The sequence below is a fragment of the Elephas maximus genome, chromosome 9 (assembly GCF_024166365.1).
Source record: "Elephas maximus indicus isolate mEleMax1 chromosome 9, mEleMax1 primary haplotype, whole genome shotgun sequence".
Lineage (NCBI taxonomy): Eukaryota > Metazoa > Chordata > Mammalia > Proboscidea > Elephantidae > Elephas > Elephas maximus.
In genome coordinates, this window is record NC_064827.1 from 30,880,756 (window position 1) to 30,894,623 (window position 13,868).

At 38.5% G+C, this 13,868-nt stretch overlaps 1 protein-coding gene and 1 pseudogene across 1 annotated transcript; one reads left to right on the plus strand and one right to left on the minus strand.

Annotated features, from left to right (window-relative positions):
* Window positions 1-271: 271 nt before the first annotated feature.
* On the minus strand, window positions 272-820 carry LOC126082394 (interferon alpha-6-like). Its single transcript, XM_049894932.1, has one exon. The coding sequence runs from the start codon at window positions 818-820 to the stop codon at window positions 272-274; it is 549 nt and encodes a 182-aa protein (XP_049750889.1).
* A 10,095-nt stretch (window positions 821-10,915) lies between these two features.
* LOC126082395 (interferon omega-1-like) lies at window positions 10,916-13,422 on the plus strand (annotated as a pseudogene).
* The last annotated feature ends 446 nt before the right edge of the window (window positions 13,423-13,868 follow it).

Here is a 13,868-nt window from a genome sequence, read left to right on the forward strand (position 1 = left end):
TATTTAAATACTGTGAACCACATAAATATTTCAAATAATTTAAATAGGTAAACAAAAGTTTCTCAGCCATAGCAAATGGATCATGCATTTCTCTATTCTAAACAGCTTATTATAATTTATGACATTTAATATAGTTTTATAATAATCCCATAAATTTGTCAACACTTATTTTTTATCTGGAATGAAAAATAGATATGAAGATTGCACTTTGAGTATTAGGAAATAGCAACTTAGTTGATCAGATGGACTATTTTAAGAGTCAGCCTCTACTTTATGTCTGGAGTTTTCCTGTGAGCATGTTAATGAAGAGAAAGCATTTTCTGATTTCCACTCTGACAACCTCCCAGGCACAGAGGCTGTGTTCCTTCTCTTTCAGATACAGACCGATTCCTTGGAAGTAACTCTTCACAGAGTTCTCAGTTCCCAGGGGTATCTGTTCCACCCTCCTATCTTTCTCGAAACAGATCTCCAGGTCATTCAACTGCTGATAAAGTCCAAACAGGAATTTGTCCAGAAAGGTCTCATCCCAAGCCTCAAGAGAGTCACTTCTGCTGAAGAGGTTGAAGGTTTGCTGAAGCATCTCATACAGGAGAACAGCAGCTTGCGTCTTTTCCAGCTGGTTCATATCCATAAGTATCTGAGGAAATCTGAAATCAGTCCTGTCCTTCAGACATGACAGAAGGGAGATTCTCTCCATTTGATTCAAAAGTGTGAAGGTTTCCTGATTGCTATGGCTCAGAGGTAGGTCACAGCACCAAAAGCAGGCAGGTCTGCAGCAGAACATCACCAGGGCCATCAGCACAGAGATTGGGAGGGCCATCAGGGTGCTGGGTGATTCTGCAGGACTATCTGAAGTGGAAGCCTTGCCTCAGAAAGTTCTGAGGACTTTTGGTGAAGAATACCTCTTAAATGGTAAGTACAGAACTTACATTTTCTGGGCAATTCCATTTTTCTTCTTTATTTTCCATTTCTACTTTTTCTTTCCTTTTTTGAAAGTCAATTAAATATATAAATTTATTGACATGAAAGCTTGGATGGGAGACTCCAAACCAGGAAGTGCCAATGCAGTATCTACCCCAGCATTATTACAAAAAAAGAGAAAAAATCATTGCCCTCAAGTCAATTCCAATTCATAGTGACTCTATAGGACAGAGTAGAACTGCCCCACAGGGCTTCCGAGGAGCAGCTGATGTATATAAACTGCCCACTTTTTGTTTAGCTGCTGAACTCTTAGCCACTGCACCACCAGGGATCTGCACAGGATTATAGTATTTTTTTTTTTTCACAACTTCTGAGTTGTTCTTGGAGAGAAAAGCCTAGACAAAGTCAGGGAAGGGGAAAATACTAATAGAAAAGAAAAAAAAAAACTGTGATTTTCCAGGAAATTTAAACCAAACCAAAAAACCAAATCCATTGCCATCAAGTCAATTCTGACTCATAGCAACCCTATAGGGCAGAGTGGAACTGCCCCACAGGGTTTCCAAGGAGTGGCTGGTGGATTCAAACTACTGACATTTTGCTTAGCAGCCTGAGCTCTCAGCCACTGCATCACCATAGAAGGTTGTGATTTTACTTATTTTTCATATTTACATTTTTTCTCCTTCTTTAGAAAATTTAAGGAGGCAGGGCCAAGATGGCAGAGCAATCAGACAATTCCAGTGATCCTTCTTACAACAAAGGCCTGAACAAGCAAGTGAAATGATTATATTTATAACAAACTAGGAGCTCTGAACATCGGAGGCAAAGTTAGAAAATGGACTGAGTGACAGGGAGAGGGAGAGACAGTTCAGAAGTGCAGAGGAGTTGCCAGACCTGAATCGCTGGGAACCCTCAGGCACCATTCCCTGGAGCAACCACGGTGGGGTGGGTGGTAGCATTCCAGATGCAGTTTCCTCAGGGAGAGACAGCCAGCAACACAGCCTACTCACACCTCTGGAACCAGAGAATTGTGCTCTCGGCAAAAGCTAAGTACTCGCATATATGTTACCATCCACGCAGACCCCAAGTCGGCTTCAGTGGCTGTCAATTTCCCTGGGCCTGAGATAGGTTCTGCTGAGCATCCTGAGCCATTCTCCCACCCTTGGAGAAGGACTAGATTTACAATAGGGGGAAATGGTAATCCGCCAGCTCCGCAAACCTGGGGAGCTCAGGACAGAAGGGGCTCCTATCCAGGTATAAATGGTCCGAGGACATTGAATACCTTTCCCCCCTGCATGAACCTGTGTGGGCCTATTTCAGGAGAATAAGCCCTTGTTGGCAGACTGCAACTGTTTCAGCTGTGTGGTGGAGAGGTGGGTGTTTGACGTTTGACACTGCTTTGCTGATTAAACAGGGTCCTCACCTACCACATCAGGGGCCTAAGGACTGGTGGCAACACCCATGTCACCCAGCCACCCGCGACAGGGGTTTGAGGATAACTGGTACCTCCCAGTCCCTACAACCAAAAACTTTCAGTGCTCATGGTCCGTCTGCAGAACCCTCCCACTTGTGCACTGTGGACAACAGGGACCTGCTTTCCTCACAGACACTAGGGGCATAGTTTCAGCCTTCTGCCTTGTTCAGAGTGTGACCCCCTGTAGCAACCAGATACCTGTACCTACGCCAATCATCCCTGCCACTCTAAGACTGTAGGACAGAGCCTGTACCCCACACTTGATGACCAGCTACCTGGACACCTAAGCTGAATCCATACAAGAAAAATGAATGGGCTCCTAGGCTCATATACCTGTAACAGGTCTAGCCAACTGGTAACAATGCGTTAGAGCTTCAAAGGTGAAAATAATCAAGCTAGCTCTCTCAAGCAGCCTATTTAGGCATATCAAACAAAACAAAGCAAGAAGCTAGGACACAGTAAGCAAACATAAAATAAACTAATACAATAACTTATAGATGGCTCAGAGACAATGATCAATATCAAATCACATGAAGAAAAGCAGACCATGATTGCTTAAACAAACTCTCAAAACAAAGAACCAAGGGATTTTCTGGATGAAGGTGTCTTTCTGGAATTACCAGAGGCAGAATACGAAAGATTAATATACAGAACTCTTCAAGACATCAGGAATGAGATCAACAAGGAGATCAGAAAAAATGCAGAGCATGCCCAAGAAATTAAAAAGGTTATTCAAGAACATAGTGAAAAATATAAGCTGCAACAGTCCATAGAAAGACAACAATCAGAAATTCAGAAGTTTAACAATAAAATTATAGAATTAGACAACTCAGTAGAATGTCAGAGGAGCAGTACTGAGGAAGTAGAAGGCAGAATTAGTGAGATTGAATATAAAACACCTGGCACCAACATAGTCGAAGAAGAATTTTAAAAAATGAAGAAACCCTAAGAATCACATGGGATTCTATCAAGAGAAAGAACTTACAACTGATTGGAGTACCACAACAGGGAGGGATAATGGAAAATACAGAAAAAACTGTTGAAGATTTGTTGGCAAAATACTTCGCTGATATCATGTAAAATGAGAGGATATCTATGCAAGAGGCTCACTGAACTCCGAATAAGGTAGATCTCAAAAGAAAGCCACCAAGACATATTATAATCAAACTTTCCAAAACAAAAGATAAAGAGAGAATTTTAAGAGTGCCTTCAGATAAACAAAAAGTCACCTACAAACGGAAGTCAATATAAGCTCAGACTACTCGGCAGAAAACATGCAGGCAAGAAGGCAATGGGATGACTTATATAAAGCATTGAAGGAAAAATTGCTAGCCAAAAATCATATATCCAGAAAAACTGTCTCTCAAATATGAAGTCAAAATTAGTATAGTTCCAGATAAACAGAAGTGTAGGGAATTTGTAAAAACCAAACCAAAACTACAAGAAATACTAAAGAGAGATCTCTGGTTAGAAAATCAATGATATCAGATATCAGCCAAAGACTACAATACAGGACAGAGCCACCAGATGTCAACCCAGATAGGGAAATCACAAAAATAAATCAAGTCAAAAAAACCCTCAGAACAGGGAAACAGCAATGCCATCATGTAAAAGAAGACAACATTAAAACAATAAAGAGAGACTAAGAAATGTAGTCATAGATCTTTCATATGGAGAGGAAGATAAGACGATATAAAGAAATAAAACTTAGGTTTAAACTTTGAAAAATAGGGGTAAATATTCAGGTAACCACAAAGGAGACTAACAATCCTACTCATCAAAATAAAATACAAGAAAAAAAAAAGAGACTCAACAGAAACAAAATCAACAACAATAAATAAGAGGAAAAGACAATATATAGATATAAACTACTCAGCACAAAATATAAAGTGGGAAAAAGAAACTGTCAACGACACACAAAAAAAGAAATCAAGATGACAGCACTAAACTCTTAGCTATTCACGATTATGCTGAATGTACATGGACTAAATGCACCAATAAAGATAAAGAGAGTGGCAGAATGGGTTAAAAAACAAATTCCGACTATATGCTGCCTACAAGAGACACACCTTAGACCTAGAGATACAAAGAAATTAAAACTCAAAGGATGGAAAAAATGTATCAAGCAAACAACAATCAAAAAAGAGTAGGAGTACCAATATTAATTTCTGACAAAATAGACTTTAAACTTAAATCCACCACAAAAGATAAGGAAGGACACTATATAATGATTAAAGAGACAATATACCAGGATGATATAACCATATTTAGTATTTATGTACCCAATGACAGGGCTGCAAGATACATAAAACAAACTCTAACAGCATTGAAAAATGAGATAGACAGCTCCACAATTATAGTAGGAGACTTCAATGCACCACTTTTGGTGAAGGACAGTACATCCAGAAAGAAGCTTAATAAAGACACGGAAAATTTAAATGCCACAATCAACCAACTGGACTTCATAGACATATAGAGAACACTCCATCCAACAGCAGCCAAGTATAGGTTCTTTTCCAATGCACATGGAACATTCTCAAGAATAGACCACATATTAGATCATAAAGCAAGCCTTAGCAGAATCCAAAACATTGAAATATTACAAAGCATCTTCTTTGACCATAAGGCCATAAAAGTAAAAATCAGTAACAAAAAAACAGGGAAAAGAAATCAAACACTTCGAAACTGAATAATACCCTGATCAGAAATAACTGAGTTATAGAAGACATTAAGGATGGAATAAAGAAATTCATAGAATCGAATGAGACTGAAAACACTTTCTATCAGAACCATTGGGAAACAGCTGAAGCAGTGCTCAGAGGTCAATTTATATCAATAAATGCACACATACAAAAAGAACAAAGGGCCAAAATCAAAGAATTATCCCTACAACTTGAACAAATAGAAAAAGAGCAACAAAAGAAACCCTCAGGCACCAGAAGAAAGGAAATAATAAAATTTAGAGCAGAACTAAATGAAATAGAGAACAGAAAAAACAATTGAAAGAGTTAACAAGACCAAAACCTGGTTCTTTGAAAAAATTAACAAAATTGATAAGCCATTGGCCAAACTGACAAAAGAAAAACAAGAGAGGAAGCAAATAACCCTGATAAGAAATGAGATGGACAATATCACAACAGACCCAACTGAAATTAAAAGAATCATACCAGATTACTATGAAAAATTGTACTCCAAAAAATTTGAAACCCTAGAAGAAACAGATGGATTTCTAGATACACACTACCTACCTAAACTAACACAAACAGAGGTAGAACAACTAAATAAACCCACAACAAAGGAAGAGATTGGAAAGGTGACTTAAAAACTACCAACAAAAAAAAAGCCCTGACCTGAATGGCTTCACTGGAGAGGTCTACCAAACTTTCAGAGAAGAGTTAACACCAGTACTACCAAAGGTATTTCAGAGCATAGAAAAGGATGGACTATTCCCAAACTCATTCTATGAAGCCAGCATATCCCTGATACCAAAACCAAGTAAAGACACCACAAGAAAAGAAAATTACAGACCTATATCCCTCATGAACTTAGATGCAAAAATCCTCAACAAAATTCTAGCCAGTAGAATTCAACAACATATGAAAAAAATAATTGACCATGACCAAGTGGGATTCATACCAGGTATGCAGAGATGGTTCAACATTAGAAAAACAATTAATATAATCCATCATGTAAATAAAACAAAAGACAAGAACAACATGATCTTATCAATCGATGCAGAAAACGCATTTGATAAAGTTCAACACCCACTGATGACAAAAACTCTCACCAAAATAGGAATAGAAGGAAAATTCCTAAACATAACAAAGAGCTTTTATACAAAGCCAACAGCCCACATCATCCTAAATGGAGAGATTCTGAAAGCATTCCCCCTGAGATCGGGAACCAGACAAGGATGCCCTTTTTCACCACTCTTATTCAACATTGTGCTGGAGGTCCTAGCCAGAGCAATTAGGCTAGATAAAGAAAGAAAGGGCATCCAGATTGGTAAGGAAGAAGTAAAAGTATCTCTGTTTGAAGATGACATGATCTTATACGCAGAAAACCCTGAAGAATCCTCAAGAAAACAACTGAAACTAATAGAAGAGTTCAGCAGAGCATCAGGACACAAGGTAAACATACGAAAATCAGTTGGATTCCTCTACACCAATGAAAAGAACATCGAAGAGGAAATCGCCAAATCAGTATCATCTACAGTAGCCCCCAGGAAGATAAAATACTTAGGAATAAATCTTACCAGAGACGTAAAAGACCTATACAAAGAAAACTACAGGACACTACTGCAAGAAGCCAAAAGAGACCTACATATGTGGAAAAACATACCTTGCTCACGGATAGGAAGACTTAACACTGTAAAAATATCTATTTTACCAAAAGCGATCATTAGATACAATGCAATTCATATCCAAATTCCAATGACATTTTTTAATGAGATGGAGAAACAAATCACCAACTTCATATGGAAAGGAAAGAGGCCCCGGATAAGTAAAGCATTACTGAAAAAAAAGGACAAAGTGGGAGGCCTCACACTACCTGATTTTAGAACCCACTATACTGCCACAGTAGTCAAAACAGCCTGGTACTGGTACAATAACAGATACACAGACCGAGGGAACAGAATTGAGAATCCAGACATAAATTCATCCACATATGAGCAGCTGATATTTGACAAAGGCCCCAAAACACTTAAATGAGGAAAAGGCAGTCTCTTTTACAAATGGTGCTGGCATAACTAGATATCCATCTGCAAAAAAATGAAACAAGACCCATACCTCACACCATACACAAAAACTAACTCAAAATGGATCAAAGACCTAAATATAAAATCTAAAATGATAAAGACCATGGAAGAAAAAATAGGGACAATGCTAGGAGCCCTAATACATGGCATAAACAGTATACGAAACATTACTAACAATGAGGAAGAGAAACTAGATAACCGGGAGCTCCTAAAAATCAAACACCTATACTCATGCAAGGACTTCACCAAAAGAGTATAAAGATTACTTACAGACTGGGAAAAAATTTTTAGCTATGACATTTCCAATCAGCATCCGATCTCTAAAATCTACATGATACTGCAAAAACTCAACTGCAAAAAGACAACCCAATTAAAAAATGGGCAAAAGATATGAATAGATACTTCACTAAAGACATTCAGGTAGCTAACAGATACATGAGGAAATGCTCACGATCCTTAGCCATTACAGAAATGGAAATCAAAACTACAATGAGATTCCATCTCACCCCAACAAGGCTGGCATTAATCCAAAAAACACAAAATAATAAATGTTGGAGAGGCTGCGGAGAGACTGGAACAATTATACACTGCTGGTGGGAATGTCAAATGGTACAACCACTCTGGAAATTGATTTGGCGCTTCCTTAAAAGGTTAGAAATAGAACTACCATGTGATCCAGCAATCCCACTCCTTGGAATATATCCTAGAGAAATAAGAGCCTTTACACGAACAGGTACATGCACTCATGTTCATTGCAGCACTGTTTACAATAGCAAAAAGATGGAAGCAAGCAAGGTGCCCATAATGGATGAATGAATAAATAAATCATGGTATATTCACAAATGAAATATTACGCATCGATAAAGAACGATGCTGAATCCGTGAAACATTTCATAACATGGAGGAATCTGGAAGGCATTACGCCAGGTGAAATCAGTCAGTTGCAAAAGGACAAATATTATATGAGACCGCTATTATAAGAACTCGAGAAATAGTTTAAACAGAGAAGAAAATATTCTTTGATAGTTATGAGAGGGAGGGAGGGAGAGTGTTTTTCACTAATTAGATAGTAGATAAGAACTATTTTAGGTGAAGGGAAAGACAACACACAATACAGGCGAGATCAGTACAACTGGACTAAACCAAAAGCAATGAAATTTCCTGAATAAACTGAATGCTTTGAAGGCCAGTGTAGCAGGGACGGGGGCCTGGGGACCATGGTTTCAGGGGACATCTAAGTCAATCGGCATAATAAAATCTATTAAGAAATCATTCTGCTTCCCAGTTTGGAGAGTGGCGTCTGGGGTCTTAAACGCTAGCAAGAGGCCATCTAAGATGCATCAATTGGTGTCAACCTACCTGTAGCAAAGGAGAATGAAGAACATCAAGACATAAGGTAATTATGAGCCCAAGAGACAGAAAGGGCCACATAAACCAGAGAGTACATCAGCCTGAGACCAGAAGAACTAGATGATGCCCACCTACAACCGATGACTGCCCTGACAGGGAACACAAAAGAGAAACTCTGAAGGAGCAGGAGAGCAGTAGGATGCAGACCTCAAATTCTGGTGAAAAGGCCAGACTTAATGATCTGACTGAGACTAAAAGGACCCCCGATGTCATGGTCCCCAGGCCTTCTGTTAGCCCAAGACAGGAACCATTCCCAAAGCCAACTCTTCAGACAGGGATTGGATTGGACAATGGGATGGAGAGGGATGCTGTTGAGGAGTGAGCTTCTTGGATCAAGTTGACACATAAGACTCTGTGGGCATAGTCTGGAGAGGAGATGAGAAGGCAGAGGGGGTCAGAAGCTGGCTGAAGGGACATGGAAATAGAAGGTGGAGAGAAGGAATGTGCTGTCTCGTTAGAGGAAGAGCAATTAGAAGTATATAGCAAGGTGTATGTAAATTTTTGTATGAAAGACTGACTTGATTTGTAAACTTTCACTTAAAGCACAATAAAAATTTTTAAAAAAGAAAAAAATATTTAAGTTTTATCTGTGCCTTTAAGATATCACCTGAGTTGGTCTAAAATTAACTGAAGATATATTTATTCTCATGATTTTGTTTGGTGAACAATATCAAAAATTGTTTTTCTTAAAAATATTGTTAAATTATTTTTTAAAAAATTATGGTGCACCTATGGTCTGTCAGGAACTTTGCGAAGTATTGATTTCCCTAAAAGAGTTTCAAATTCTCCTGTGTATGACTCTGTTCTCCACCAAGTACAACCTTTAGCTATTAAAACTTTGTCTCAGTTCCGATGTGGTAATGCAGATATTCTTATCTCCTTAGATTTTCCACTGACAAGTGATATTCCACCACATACTCAGGGGTAACTGGAGCTGTGATGGTATTCAACGCTTGTCATAACATGTCTTTATTGAATCTCTAAGGTACAAATTGCTTTTAATAATATTAATACTAATGAAAGTAATTGTTTATTTTATGAATCTCAGCAAAGTGTTTTACAAACATTGTTTCATTTAATCTTCACAGCTTCCCTATTAGATAATTGTTAGAATTATATTTTGTATATAAGGAAGCTGAAAACTCAAAGAGGTTGCTTCTCTCCCCAAATGCCGTGCTGTATTATGTTATACTCCTCGTTATTATGTTTTATTATGTTATACTCCTCGTTAGCCTTAAGCATTCTCCTTTAGCTGTGCTCAGCTCGCTTGTAGTTAAGTAATCAGTCTAGTTATTGGTTTAACATCTGACTTCCCTGCTAGACTGTGAGCTCCCTGAGTGCAGTAATTCTGTATCCTGAGTGGTCAGCACAGTATCTGTCTCAGAGGAAGCAGAAAAGAGGTCTCTGTTCCATAAACCAAAAAACCCATTGCCATCGAGTCGATTTTGACTCATAGTGACCCTATAGGACAGAGTAGAACCACCCCACAGAGTTTCCAAGGAGTGGCTGGTGAATTTGAACTGCCAACCATTTTTTCAGTTAGCAGCCGAGCTCATAACCACTGCACCACCAGGGCTCCATCAGGTGCAAAAAAGAGCTAAATGTTGCAAAAAGTGAGTAAATCTAGAATTTAGAGACTGTATCAGAAAATGGTAGTCTTCTGAGGACAGAGATAATAAAACCAAATTTAAAATAGATACTTAAACCTCCCGGATAATATCTGTAAATATCTCAGATGGGAATAGGGAGTTTCAGAGATCCAATTGAGTTCAACAAAATGCATCATTTAAAAGACTGGACTAGAACTTGGCAGGTATAAAGGAACTGTATCATATTCAAGTATATTGTGGTGTCTTTGGAAAGAGGGAATGGTGCTTTTAGTGAATAGAAATATGTGAACCAGAGAGTAAGGACTAAAAAAAAAAAAAGAAAAAAAAAGGACTAGGTAGTGTTTATATAAGGCAGGGCAAACATGTCGGTCAGAAGGGACTGTGCAATCTAGTGTTTACAACCGTGGGCTCTGGGACTAGACTGCCTGGGTTCATGTCACACATCCAGCCTGCACTGGCTGTGTGACCTTGGGCACTTCAGTTTCCTCCTCTGTTGTATGGAAATGATAATCATACCTACTTTTTGTCATGTTGTCATGAAGATCAGTGATACAATGTACTAATAGCAATGCCTGAAACAAAGTAAACACTCAACAGCTGTTAGGTGTTTCCACAATGGAGAAAACCAACTCAGCCAACTATGAAAGCTGGATATAAGTTCCCCTGAGATGATCTGCTTCCCTCCCTTTAATTCTCAGCTCACCAACAAACATTTTTATTTCTAATTTCATCTCTGGTGTGAACATGAACATGTGTATGGAGGGAGTTCCCTGCCCAAATGGCTAACATCTATTAAATTCCAGCATAGCTGACCTCTCTGACATTAATAAAATGTTCATCCAGTCTACAACACAGTATCTTTTGAGTGTGGGTTGGTGTAACTACATTTCCAGAGTCTGATTATCTTGGTGGATAATGAAAAAAGTAAAAAAATAAGTCTCTGTTCACTAGCCCTTTAAGGAACAGCCTGCCTTAAAAAACCAGCTGCCCTCTTTCTGGAGCTGTCCGTAGCTGCAACAATCTCACCCCTGGCTAGGTTGAAACCTGTCACTCTAAAGAGTCCTTAATCCCTGATTTGTGGCTATGTAAGTGACGTTTTGTCACTTGAGTAGAGATGTCACTTCCTTTTTTTTCATTTTCAGCATTTACTTTCCATTTGCCTTTTGTATTACTTTTTCATGACTTGCTTACTTTTACTTTCTAGGAAAGTTAAAAGGGAGGAAAATTCTGATGTCTTGAAAATCGTAGAAGAAATATGCTAGTTCTTCTTTTTACTTACATTTTCTCTTCCTTTTATTGCAACAAACCTCGAAGTGAAACAGAAAAGTTATCAGAGCATTAGGACAACTTTTATATAGGAAAATGACAAATACAAAGGAAGAGATAACCTTTTTTAAAATTATGTAGAAATAGCAAAGAAAAAAATGGATTACTTAACCATTACTTTGACAGAGTTAGAAAAATGGGCTGGGCAGGGCAAAGAGGCTGCCACAAAGCAGCTATAAAGACAGGTGGACACATTCTAACTCCCTGAAGACCTGGAGGTAGTAGTGTTTGCGCTTTACTTCTCTTGAAGGCAGGGCTGAAGGTTTAGTCATCTTGGTTTAGCCTGGGCTCAGCTAACTGATGTGTAGTAAATGTTCAGTAATTTTCTCAATTAAGTAGAATAAAGAAAACCAAATTTGTCAAATTAAATATCATTAAGCTATTTAAGGTTTATCGACTTGACCAAAATGCAGAATTCTTCCCATTATGAAGAGGGGAAGCTGTAAGACATATTGTACAGCAGGAGAAAGAGAAGATGACTACAGACCATTCTGGGCCATTTATATATATATATATATCTTAATCATTTAGATGATGCTTATTTTTTTTTTTTTAAGTTGAAAGGAAAACCTAGATTAAATAATTTAGGCTCATATGCTCAAGAATCTTCCTTCTGCCCTTTGCACTAAAGAAAACACAGGATTGTGTGAAGGGTTCTGGTGAAGGTGTGCTGACATGTCTCTTACTTTCAGGGACCTTCTTTCATTTATGCCTCTTAAATAATGAGCCCAAGAGTTTTTGTTTTCTACATTTTGCCCCAATCTTTCTAATTCCTCATTTTGGGCTTTTCCTTCTGGAATGTACTGTATTCACAAGTTCTTAGTGAGGACTGTTTGGAGCAGAGCGCAGACCAGACATGGTTCTAATGGTGTGGTCAACAGGCATTTATTGCTTACATAATAAACAGGACATGGATGAGTCGAAGAGCATACATCAGCAGCATCCACGGTTCCCCGAAGTTAGGTTCCCATGCTAGGGGAATATTAGATTGGATCCAAGCATACACCACTTCATATGTTGGGAGGAGAACCTCTAAGGTCCTGTCTCCTGGGGTTAAATACTAACAGGACAGCCATGTCTACATGTCAAAATGCATGTACAGAGAACTGTTAGGGGAGAGGGGATAAAAAGAGGGTGTAATAAAAAGTAAAAGGGGATAGTAAAAATGGAAAGCCTCCCCACAGGCAACGGACATCATTTATTGCCTCTGTTTAGGGTAAATGACCATTCCCTGACAGCTATTCTAGATTTTACTGGCATCAGGACCAATTCTTCCTCCTTTACGAAGCTTAACAGAGTTCTGGGTTTCATCAGAGGCCAATCATCTCAACTCAAAGGTCTTCTTCTTAGAACTTGCCGTTTGCTCTTTGAGTCTCTTCACTGATAGCATTGATGATGATCTTCCAACCCATCTGCTCCCTTGGCTGTGACCTTCCTCAAATCCTTGGCTTGGGAAAGCAGGAGACCTTCACAGCTCTGGGCCAAATGAGGAGACTTTCTTCTGTCTGAAGGACAGAAAGGACTTTAGGTTTTCCCCAGGAGATGGTGAATGGCAGCCAGCTCCAGAAAGCCCAGGTCATCTCTGTCCTCCACGAGATGTTGCAGCAGATCTTCAACGTCTTCCATACAAAGGAACCCTCTACTGCTTGAACACAACCCTCCTGGACCAACTCCTCATTGGACTCTATCAACAGCTGGAAGACCTAGAGACCTGCTCAATGCAGGCAATGGGAGAGGGATAATCTGTCCTGGCAATCAAGGGCCCTGTACTAGCTGTGACGAGGTACTTCCAGGAAATCCACTATCTAAAAGGGAAGGAACACAGTGACTGTGCCTAGGAAGTTGTCAGAGTAGAAATCAGGTGGTGCTTTCTCTTCTTTTATGAGTCCACAGGAAAACTTGAGAAGAAACCTGATTCTGAGTAACCAGTGTCCTAGCTCAGACTTTCAATGGTTTGGTCATCTCAAAAGCTGTTATCATCATCATTATTATTATTTGGCTTCAGCTATAAAATAATTTGACTCATACCTGGCATATTTGTGTCAGTAATATTAAGTTTATCTAAGTCTAAATATTTTTCAGAATTTGGAGAAATGTAATTGGTGCCCTGTGGCTAAACCTCATGTTATAAAATATATATTTATTTAATTATTTTTATTAATTTTTGGTGTTTTTGAATTTATACACTCCATTGTTTTTATAAGAATATGTTCACATTTGCCTCCTTAATAAAAATACCACTTTTTAAACTTATAAATTTATTTTAAGACATTCCTACTCTTTTTAAGGAAAGAAAACCTCCTCTAAAGTCTTAATTCTGCAAATTAAATAGAAAAATATGTGGTACAGCTCACTCATTCATTAATTCACT

Coding starts and splice junctions, on each gene's coding strand:
- LOC126082394 (XM_049894932.1), bottom strand. CDS start 820: ATGGCCCTCCCAATCTCTGTGCTGATGGCCCTGGTGATGTTCTGCTGC.